Genomic DNA, 12,271 nt, shown 5'->3' on the forward strand with positions numbered 1-12,271 from the left:
CTTCACGTTCACCTCACAAATGTAATTATTTAGACATTAAATTTAGACAGCAAATTGTTGGTTAGGGACAAAACTTGTGTGTGTCAGCCTCTTATGCACCTCTTTTGATTGTTCTTTGCCTCACCACTGATCACCAGCTGTGTTGTGCTCCAAATCCAGACTGGCACAGTACGAGCCACATAGCTGTAGTTTCCAAATCCTTTTCAAGTTGGAGCATAGATGAGTTTAATTTTAGTGGTGTAGATATCAAGTTAATGTACAGTTGAGTAGTTTGAGTGTTATTAAATGCCACAGCTACTCAAAACCAACAAGAGTTTCCTGTGACTTAAGCCTCCTAAAGACTGTGAGATTTTAGCATTCTTATACATTTAGTTCAAGCTACACTGTTTGACATGGGTCTAATAAACTTGGGTACGACATCAAGTTTGATGTGTGCAGACTGTACAATGACAGGGCCTACTGAATCACAGGCGACAAAGTTTGATGCAGTAGCTTCCCATACTGAGCACGCATGGATGCTGCGCAGGTTATTATTTCTCCAACTGTAAAGCACATTATAGAGGGTCACATTATCAAATAACCTGAAGTTTAGTGGGCACTTTTTCCTGCAGCGTGTCTGTGGTTGTGTGTTTGCTAGCTGCTAGGTTGGTCACCTGGAAGCTGTAACTCCACTGCTATTTCCTTCCATGCTTCGTCCTTTTTTTTTCACGATAATGGTAAGAGCTGGAGGACACATCATACAGCCAAGGCTTCTGCTGCCACAACTCCACAAGGTTTTCCTCCTGCTATTCTCCTGACTCTATTTGTTTGGGTCGAGCGCCAGTTTATCATTTCATGCTGCATTTCTAGTGGTTGGTTAGTAGATGTATCTTATAACAGCAGTCACACAGTGAGATGGTCATCCCAAATTTCTGACAGTGTCAGAATTTAATCCCAGGCTGCCGTTCATTGCAAGATTGTGACAACGGCCATCCTTGAACCTCCCTCACTGTGTGACGTTTTAGAGCCACAACCAAAGATATCACCATGTTTCTTTCACGTTGGTCATCTTTTGTCTGGGACAGCCGAAAGTCGCACAGTGTATCCCAGGCTTTACACTGGTGGGGTGTGTTCACATCGAATGTGAAACATTTCACATGGCAAGATTACAGACAAACTCGATGCAAAGATACAAATAGGTGCGAAATCACAACACAAAATTTGCGAAATTGTTTTTTTGCGTATTCGTTGGAGTTGAAATTTTTTGCAAGAAATTAGTACTGTATTGCGAAAGCCAATCAGCGTTGAGATCCACTTCAGATTGTCCTGACCTTACAAAGATTTAGAAATGAAGGACAAATATATTGTTGCCACCTCTGGGCACCTAGAGCTCTCCCAGTCTAAAGCACTATTCGGACAGGATTAGTTTTACATGGGCACGTGGGGTAATGTCACTTTACCACAGGACGTCATTAATATTAATGGCCGATTCGCACGGGATAAGAAATATCAGTAAAACTACCACAAGTGGGAGGGGTAAATCCATTCACGCACCGCTGTCCCCTCCTGCCGTCATGTGCGTATGATAGGACTGTCATAAGCACCATGAAATTGAGTTCGAATATTTTCGAATTAATTTAGTAGAGTTCAAATAATATTAGAATTTATTATTATTAGTATTAGTATTAGTATTATTTTTATTTTTATTTTAATTTTATTTTTTTTACAAAAAAAACCCACAAAAAATAAGATGCTTATTGCTGACGCAATATGAACGTGACACTCGGATGAAAACACCCGTTCTGACCTCACTGAAGTGCCAGGTATGACCAACTTCTGCCTCGCTATCTGAGCAATGTTTGGATACTTCAGTGCGTAGTTTTCCACCACAAGAGTGGATCCTGGTCGGCTCGTAGTGGTGTCTTATTTTGGTAACGTTTCATCTCTTCTTCAAAAAGGGTAGGCAGGGAGGCGGCAGGTGCAACACTCTCCCTGTATGTCTCCCCGAACAGGTCACACATTGCGGACAGCGCAGTGGGTGGTGTTGGTGCAGCGGGCTCCTCCGTCGGCACCTCTCCCTCCGTCGCTGCATCCCTCTCTGGCCCGGCTTGTACACGAGCCATCTCCGCCCGAACGGGATTCGCCGTGACATACAACATTATTGATAGTATTAATTAATTATTAATGATATTCGAATGATCAAATTTAGGTTTGAACTTAAAAAATATATATATTCGAATATATTTCTAACTTTGAATTTTTTTTGACAGCCCTAACACACATATTTACTGCTGGTCTATTCGCACGGGATTAGTATTACCTGAGGTAATTGTCCGGGACCATTCGGACAGGACTAAAATCTCTGGTAATTATTACTTTACCCCACGTACCTATGTAAAACTAATCCCGTCCGAATAGGGCTAAAGTCAGTAATATACAGAGACAGAACAATAAAGGGCTTGCAGATTAGTGAGTACTGCCATAGGACTACGTGGTAAATTCTGAAGTTCTGTGTTTACTTTTTTCACATCACTTGATCCCAGCTATCCGTTGTACTTTACCGCAAACCAAGTTAGCCCAGTTAGTTATCAGAGCCATCAGCAAGGCTGGAGAATATTCACCATTTGCAAAACACTCCAAAAAAAACCCCACTCCAGTGGCTGTGCAATGCAAAAATTTGCGTCATGACTGGTGTGAACACACCATTACTGTAGGCTACTTGTTGCTTTTTTACTGCTCTGTTGATTGAACAGACTAGGTAAAAATGCATTGTTGACACAATAATAAACAAACAAGATTGACTTTTTGTGATTCATTATTCATACGTTGCAGTTACATTGCATATGAAGCCTAGGTTATACTGCCCCCTGGAGTAGATCACAATTAGTGAATATCCTGAAAAATATCCATTTTCCACAGACTGTATAAATAATGGATGCAGCTACCGTTACGTCACCCATGTGGACTGTCGTTTTGAAGCCTCAATTTTGGCATTTCATCAGTTGCCATCTTGGATATTTGGAGCCAGATTTGACCACATTTGACAAGAGGTTGGAACTATAGAGGACAGGGGTAGATCTGACTCACAGACTGTGGTGAGGGCACACAGACCGCCTGTCACTCATGCGGCCCTGCCCTTAATTATGCATAACTTTAAGCCTTAATAAAACTGCAAATCGGTGAGTTCTATATAAATTCACCATTGTCATGAAATTAAATTATCTATAGAGACCAAAACTGTTTTTTTGTACCAGGCTGTAAACATGTTTGTTACTGCTGAAAAGGCATTTTAACATTAGGGTCTACGGAGACTGACTCTGTTTTAGAGCCAGCCTCAAGTGGCCATGAGAGGAACTACAGTTTTTGGCACTTGTGCATTGGCTTCATTCATTTCAGCCTCTGGAGGTTGCTGCTTGTGATATTTTACACTTCTGTTAGTAACACGGGGCATACAATTATTTTTTTCTTAAAAGATAAATATAATAAAGCTGTAACATGACATTGAGGACTTTTCTTGGTTATTAGCAGAAAACAGCAGCATGACTGTAGTAAACATTAACAATAAGAGGGAGCGAGAAAGCACAGCTGGTACTGTTGCATCAGTACTGCGGAAAATGATTAATGAAACACTTTAAAATATTCAGAATGGATCGATACATCAATATTTTTGACAACACTAATCCCAATACATTATAAAGCAGTCAAAGTGACCTATGTTGTAATACAAATGTACCAGCTGCTATGACAAAACATCACAAAATAACAATAAAAAAGCTAGCAATTGGCTGTTAATTGGCCAATATGGCTCATCAATCAGCAATCTGTACTGGTGGCCAAAAATAAATAAAAAAAACATGACTGATTCAGCTCTACAAATGAGTGATGACACACAGTTTATTATAAGTATATTAAAAGGGTGAGAAGGTTGAAGATAAGTGAGCTCTAGACGCTAAAAATGGACAGTAAATAACTTTTGATGCAGTTGTAATTCACTGAAGCCAATCATTTGAGAAAAGGAACAGATGTAAAGCTTTTTCTTTAACAAATCAGTAACTAGTTTAATGTATTTACTCATAGTTTTGACTCATCAGACTATTATTGCACTTGTTGCTAATGTAGAGGAAGTCTGAGCATTTTCCAGTATTATGGTGACTGTATGATGATCAGATGATCAACAGCTGTGTAATAATAGCACAGTGTTGTGCAGGGTTGCATGGAGTTCTTCTGTCAGTCGTGAAATACCACTGAAATGCATTAAAGTTTGCTTTTCCCCACTTAGATCCCTCTACCAACGATGGGGAGGAATATAAATCTGAAGGTATTTATTTGGAACTAGATTTGTCTGACCAATTCAAATGTCTAGTTGGAAATCCAATTTTGATTTTGATATTTTTGCTGGACATTATGACATCTGTGCTTGAAAGCTTTTTGGTTTGTGTTCAGTTGCATTTTTCTTGTTAGTATGTTTTTCTTTTTGAGTTTGTGCTGTATTGTTGTTTTGAAGCTGAAGATGTCTCGGGTATATCTTCCTGATGAAGCTGATGAAAATGTGCTAAATCAAAAGGCTGCCAAGTTTGATTAGACAAACAGGAGAAGGATACTGGTAACTTGTAAAATTTAATTGTCTCCGAAATGCTTCGTCTTGCGGTTAAGACTGGCTGCATGATTTCATCAGCAAGTGTTGGATTCACAACACTAGTATCTGGGGAATTATCCCAGTTCTTGTTTAAGTTGTATCCCTGTAATGATTTTCCCTACCACAGTCATTGCCACACATCATACATCATGCCGCTCCAGTGTGTGATTTTAGACAGCATGCCAGCATTGTGTAAGCAAAAGAGGTGTGTTGGGCGCAACATGTAACACAACAGCATTTGCCTTTAGTGTGACATACAACATATGCAGCAGCAAAGGCTTCCTAACAATAACAATGGCATAATATGTCAATTACAGTCATTTACTCTCCCTGTTTAAACTTCAGGTAGACCCTTTTTGTGTTTGCAAACAGATGACGTATTTTGTGGGCGGAGCTGAACTGGTGGCAGAAAGGTACAATTGTAATGTCGGTATGAGTGCCAAATAAAACGTAGAAATCACGATAATGTTGATATTTCTCAACCGATTGAAATGAGTAATTTTTATATCAATGACTTTTGATCTAGGTGTAGTAGGAAAAAAATCTTTTGTCTCCAGTTAAGGGAATCTGGATATGTAGGCTAATCCCTGCTGCTCAATGCTCAGTAAAGGAGTGTGTTAGGCTTATGTGAACTGAAATATTTACATGATGAGAGATATATCATCATGAGTAATTGTTAAAACTCACGTTTGTCATGGATTTGGCTTATTCCTCAGTTAATAGTTGTGGAGACGTCCCCGTATGATATGATTTAATGTGGAAGTGCAGTTTATCAACTTGCTAGCGCACTAGCTAGCTAACGCTGTTTGCTTAGTAACACTTTGATCATAACGAAGTACTCTTCACTTTAGAAAGGCCTCCACAAGAAAATGTCTTCTTTGTTTATGTTAACGTAGAGACTATAATGTGTGTTTAATCAGTTCCCATCTGCATCCAGGCAGGGGAAATGAAAGGCTTGCTAATGTTAGTGATATAGCTAATTTTTTTCAGCCTTCCAGCGATCTGCCATATCGCTGGCAGGCAGAAAAAAAAAAATCTATAATCCATCATCCATTTATTAATCTTAACAAAGAACACGTTTTCTTGTGGTGTCATTTCTAAAATGAGCAGTGGTGAAAGTTACTGTATTCTGTCATGATCATTGAGTTAATTAGCAGATAGCATTATTTAGCTAGTTGAAAAGTTGTCTGATGTTACTTCTACATTAAATTATATTATATGGGGATGTCTCTAAGTATTAACAAGGACAATATGACAAATCCATGCTTGACCAACTTTGAGTTTGTGAGTTTTCACAGTTCCTTATGATGTTGAATTATCTAAAACCCCATCAGTAATTCAGTTCATGTAAGCTAAACATACACTCCTCTACTGAGCGTCCAGCAGCGATTATAGCCTAAATATTGAGACTCTAATTAACTAGAGACAAAACTTTTTCTACTAGATCATAATGTTTGTATGTATGTGTTTATATCTATGGTCTTGCACTAACATACAATGCCAACGTTACAGTTGCCAGACATCTTCATGTACCCAGTGTCCATACGAAAGAATAAATCAAGACATATAAACCTTTCAGTGCATACAGTTTGTATTTTGCGTCCATGTCCAGAATGTTTAATAGTGAGATTTGTCAAATGATTTTTGTTAATTACGGACAGACGTGCTGCTGAGCCAGTGATAAGGACATAAAACAAAGCTATGTAAGACATAAACAAGTCAAACAACTATATACTAATGGCAAACTGCACTTCATGGCTTGGTTAGTATTAACTTTTTTTTCATTGTTTAATGCATTTAAGAACAATGTAAATACTGCTGCTACTAGGTGTGTGTAAATATACGCCTAAATATTTTTTCATGCTGTAACTGTAGGGCTCTATGAATTGCGTATGTGAATATTATGTGTGTTATGACAGCACAAGAAGACATTTTATTCCAGGTATCTCAACCATTTGTCATCGGTGTCCGCTGTTTTTCTGCCACCAGTATGTGCGCGCAACTGCAGTGACGTAACTATGATGTCCACTAAAAATTGGTCTATAAAAGCCTAGTCCCAATCAAATGCCCATATCCCTAATGATCTCATTAGGGATATGCACACATTTCCCACCTAACAAAATAACGCTATGACGCCAGAAATAAAATAATCACAATACTAAGATATTTGAAAAACTGGAAAAATGAAACATTGCAGCAGTCATGAACCTAAGATCAGCCAATTGATTATCTCATATTGTGATGCAGTTCACATCCACTGGGTGTCCACACTTTGCAGGCTCACAGAAGGGCGTATCTGTGACAACCAGTCACACCTGTCAAAAGAAAGCACCACACCTAGTAACAGGGTCAACCACACCCCCTCACTAAGATAAAAGTTTCTGTCCCTTCCGTGCTCAGAGTTGCTCTTAGAACTTTCCTAAATCACTCCTAAGCTAGGACTCCTTACTAAAAGTTTTAAGGCTAAGTTAGGAGCTCTCTGAGAGTGTTCTCAGAATGTTTGTAAATACGGCCCCTGGTCTGGTTGCCAAGCAGTGCTTTTTACTAGAAGTTCTTTGGATTTGGATTGCTGGTTATTGGCTAGATATTGGTCTGTTGATTTTTGTGATTTAAGCAAATAATAGCGCTGACTATTGATTGAAGTTTTACATACATAGTGGCTGATTTTGTCCTCTGCTCTCAGGGTAAAGTGCTCCTGGATGTAATTGTTTTCTCAATTTGTTGACAATTTTGACTGCCGTTCTTGTTTGGGTTATTTGCTAACTTACACCAGCCATTTTTTTATTTTTTTATTTTATTTTTTTTTATTTTTTTTTTAAATCTCCTGCGGTCTGTTGAACACATAACATGCCCTTAAAATGTCACACCTGTCTTGCCCATGATCCCATCCTGCCAGCTGACCCGTTTATACAGAAATTATTTCACTACCTTCAATGCCCCCTTAAAGGCAAGACAACTCTGCCCCCCATTCCGCGATTGTATTTTTTTAAACGGAACAGCAAGGCAGCATAACAGCGTGAAATCCCACCTTGAGGAAGCAGTATAAAAGGGGCTTTAGTTTCAGAGGGATAAATTGGCAGCAATGGTTGATGACACTTTGTGGAGAGTGTCTTCCTGTTTGTACTGGCACACTGCTGGGCCAGTGTGTCCTTCCTGATTTGGATGTGTTATGAATATTCTGTCCACCCTTTTTGTTATCTGGAGAGCTCCTGGATAGGATGCACAAATGCACAGTTCCTTTAATATTATACTATAACATTTGAGAAAATATCATAAACTCATAAACTGAGTGAACACTAGAGTAACATTTCTCCATGAGACTACAATAAATATGGACCAAATAACAAGGTATAAATAAATTATTGATGACAGTGAAACATGCTAGGAAAGATTTTCAATATTGACTAAGGTGAAGGGTTTCAAATACAGTGAATATTCAAGGTGGAAACTTCCACAAGAATTATTATTAGAATTTATGGTTAATAGCTTAGTTGGATTAAAATGGAAATATCGAGGTTACTGGCTCTGGCTGTATTTGCCATGTCAGGTGCAGATCGAAACAAACTGTTTACTATATCTTATGCAGACAGAATCCATTATTTTTTTCCAATAAAGCCTTTAATTTTTTCATACACAATGAAACAGTGCCGTGTGGTGAGTTAGTTAGCTAGCAGAAATGCAGTGTTTCCCCTATGCTTTTAGCAGTGGCGCTGCTAAAATGATTGGCGCCATTCTACTTTAAGCAGCAAGAGTCAGGGTCAAGCAAAGATTACAAATCAAACACCACCAGATAAGGGCGCTACTATTAATCTGCCATCGATCGTCATTCTAAACAGTTTGAAGGCTGATCATATGAATTACAATATATTTCTGTCTTTTTGCTGACAGCCTGAATAATGTCTGAATAATGCAGAGTTCAGACTACATGACATTTTTGCCACATTGCTGACTGAGGCCAGCTTGCATATCCTGAGATTAATTATTACATTGAAAAAAGCACTCAAAATAGACAGTTTTTACATGGCTGACATGAGCAAAAACTCCTTGATTATTCTGATATCAATCAGCTCAGGACATCCCTAGTTTAAATCATATATATTTAATTACAATAAAGCACTCTTTAACTTGCAGCTTGATTTGTAGGCCAGAGATTCTGTCTCAGATTAAATAGTTTTATTGGTTGTAAAATATTTCCATGTCATAGAAATTTGATACCATGTCATTGTGCAATCAGCTTTAGTTGAATAACCTAATATTTCCTTTCAGCAGTTGTTGTGTCTGCAGTAGTTGACGGTAGGAATGATGACTGGTTGTGTTAATGCTGCAGGTCTTTTCCATTTTATTCACTCAGCTTTGTGTCTGAAACGTTTAATCTACTGGCTGTATGTAAGCTGTTCCATTTAATTTGAGCTTTAGAGGTCACTTTGATTCAAATATTTTCTGTGTAAATATCTGCCTTGTACATGATTTATAGACTGCATTTTTCTCTGCAGTTGTTTGCATCAACCCTGCCAGCCCTAGCACCAAAATCAAAGCTCTACCTAATCTCCAGATTTCAAAGTTTCATCTTTCCTGCTATTCTCCCACTGCTGTTTCTGCAGAAATGTACAACCCGGGGGCCAAAGAAGTAGTTGACATCCCGCCTCCACCGATGCCAATAATGGCTGCACCTCAGATTCCTCCACCTGCCTCAGCTTCAATGGATGAGCTCATCCAACAGAGTCAGTGGAATCTGCAGCAGCAGGAGCAGCATCTGCACACACTCCGACAGGTACAGAGCAAGAAAGAAACAAATACACCTGGCACACAGGACATTTTCACCTCAGGGATCATTCATTCATCTGCTTTTTTTTTTGTTTCATTGTTACTACTTTTGAACTTTTGGCAAATAAAGAGCAGTGGGCCTCATTCACCAACCGTTCTTATGAGGAAATTTCTTCTTAAAACCCACTCACAAAATTTTGAGACAGAATGTGACAGTCACCAATGTTTTCTTAAGGATTTGTTCCTGGGTAAGAACAGAATCTGCACACACTCATGAGCACTCTTATGCACATTTTCTGCTGACATGTTTGTGCACAACAGTAATTCAGGTTATTTTACAAAAAAGCATTATGGCATAAAGCATGATAAACTCTACACTAACACTTCAATTTAAATCAGTTATGTTAATTGGAACATTTAGTCTAATAGTGATTGATCACGTTAGAAAATATCACAAAGCAGCATTCTAAGTTATTGTAACTTATAGAAACATTGCGTGAAACAGTATATTGTGTTTTACAACACCTCAGGTACTTGGAAGTGTAGCTATTTCAAGATGCATAATTAAGTCATTGTCAGATTTTTTTTCCAGCAACCCAAGAATTTTAGATATTTAAAGATAAATTCAAGTAATTTCCCTCACTTTTTTTTTTTTGTTTTAAAGGTTATCACAATCATTTTGGTCAAAATTGAAATCACGATTATGCAAACGATTATGCTGCGCACGTGATGACTAATATTGTTTACACAACGGCATGTCACTTCTGTCTGTATCATGCATGGTGGAGTTCGGCCCCGATGTGCGTGCGTGCGCGCGCACACACACACACACACACACACACACAGACCAACCTCTCTCGCTCTCCCTCTGCCATTTTCCGCATGCTGTTTTTGAAATCTTCCGCATGAGCGGCTTCCATAGAAGACAAAATATCATCATCCGTGACCAAAAATTGTTTACCCTTAATTTCATTAATTTGGAAATCATTTGACCTCAAAATCGTAATCGCGATCACCAGACGATTAATTGCACAGCCTTATGACAGCCATCCCATTCCAGTGTCTGTTGAATTCCAACACAAGCACACCTCATTCTACTTAATGTGGTACTGATTAGGTGAAACTCTTATTTAACTAGGAATAGTATAAAAAACACTGCTGTGGTCATCACTATTCTCTTGCAATAGGGCCAGCTGTATGGCAAAAACAGTGCTAGTAGAACCTCAAAAGTAATTGGAATCAAAAAATAGCTATTGACCATGTCAAAGTTGAAAAGAAATGTATTGAGTGAGGAAAAATACGGCTCGAATTCTGACTTTACTGGCAGAGGGATACAGTGAGCATCAGGTTGCTTCCATCCATAAAATTTCCAAGACGGCGGTTCATAAGAACAAGGTCAAGCAGCAGACATTGGAGACAACAGAGCTACAAACAGGCAGAGGGCAGAAACGACTCTCCACTGACCCGGATGACCATCAGTGTCAATGTCAATCCATAATGTCACTCAGCAACCGTAGGATGACATCAAGTGACCTACAAAAAGAATGGCAAATGGCAGCTGGAGTGAAGTGCACGGTGAGAGTGGTTCGAAACAGGCTCCTAGGGACAGGGCTGAAGTCGTGTTAAGCTAGAAAAAAACATAGAGGACTGGAGTAAGGTCATCTTTTCTGATGAGTCCAGTTTTCAGCTTGGCCCAACACCTGGTCGTCTGTGAAACGGATATGTATGTATGTAATATATATGTATACACTGAACAAAAATATAAAGGCAACACTTTTGTTTTTGCTCCCATTTTTCATGAGCTGAACTCAAAGATCTAAAACATTTTCTATATACACAAAAGACCATTTCTCACAAATATTGTTCACAAATCTGTCTAAATCTGTGTTAGTGAGCACTTCTCCTTTGCCGAGATAATCCATCCCACCTCACAATTGTGCCCTGTGGAATGTTGGTCCACTCCTCTTCAATGGCTGTGCGAAGTTGCTGGATATTGGCAGGAACTGGAACACGCTGTCGTATACGCCAATCCAGAGGATCCCAAACATGCTCAATGGGTGACATGTCCGGTGAGTATGCTGGCCATGCAAGAACTGGGATGTTTTCAGCTTCCAGGAATTGTGTACAGATCCTTGCAACAGGGAGCCGCGCATTATCATGCTGCAACATGAGGTGATGGTCGTGGATGAATGGCACAACAATGGGCCTCAGGATCTCGTCACGGTATCTCTGTGCATTCAAAATGCCATCAATAAAATGCACCTGTGCTCGTTGTCCATAACATACGCCTGCCCATACCATAACCTCACGGCCACCATGGCCCACTCGATCCACAACGTTGACATCAGCAAACCGCTCACCCACACACTGTCTGCCATCTGCCCTGAACAATGAACACTGGGATTCATCCGTGAAGAGAAAACTTCTCCAACATGCCAGACGCCATCGAATGTGAGCATTTGCCCACTCAAGTCGGTTACGACAACGAACTGCAGTCAGGTCGAGACCCCGATGAGGACAACGAGCATGCAGATGAGCTTACCTGAGACGGTTTCTGACAGTTTGTGCAGAAATTCTTTGGTTATGCAAACCGATTGTTGCAGCAGCTGTCGGGGTGGCTGGTCTCAGACGATCTTGGAGGTGAACATGCTGGATGTGGAGGTCCTGGGCTGGTGTGGTTACACGTGGTCTGCGGAACATTCAATTCACGGGCAACAGCTCTGGTGGACATTCCTGCAGTCAGCATGCCAATTGCACGCTCCCTCAAAACTTGCGACATCTGTGGCATTGTGCTGTGTGATAAAACTGAACATTTTAGAGTGGCCTTTTATTGTGGCCAGCCTAAGGCACACCTGTGCAATATTCATGCTGTCTAATCAGCATCTTGATATG

At 39.7% G+C, this 12,271-nt stretch overlaps 1 protein-coding gene across 1 annotated transcript in view; it reads left to right on the forward strand.

The window, feature by feature from the left end:
• cherp (calcium homeostasis endoplasmic reticulum protein) overlaps positions 1–12,271 on the forward strand; it is a 57,363-nt gene that overhangs the window by 13,285 nt on the left and 31,807 nt on the right. The window contains exons 3-4 of the mRNA XM_050055328.1: positions 4,259–4,297; positions 9,217–9,470. Of these exons, the coding sequence (XP_049911285.1) occupies positions 4,259–4,297; positions 9,217–9,470 (293 nt within the window). The remainder of the gene's footprint in view (positions 1–4,258; positions 4,298–9,216; positions 9,471–12,271) is intronic.

This window comes from Epinephelus moara, chromosome 10 (assembly GCF_006386435.1).
Source record: "Epinephelus moara isolate mb chromosome 10, YSFRI_EMoa_1.0, whole genome shotgun sequence".
Lineage (NCBI taxonomy): Eukaryota > Metazoa > Chordata > Actinopteri > Perciformes > Serranidae > Epinephelus > Epinephelus moara.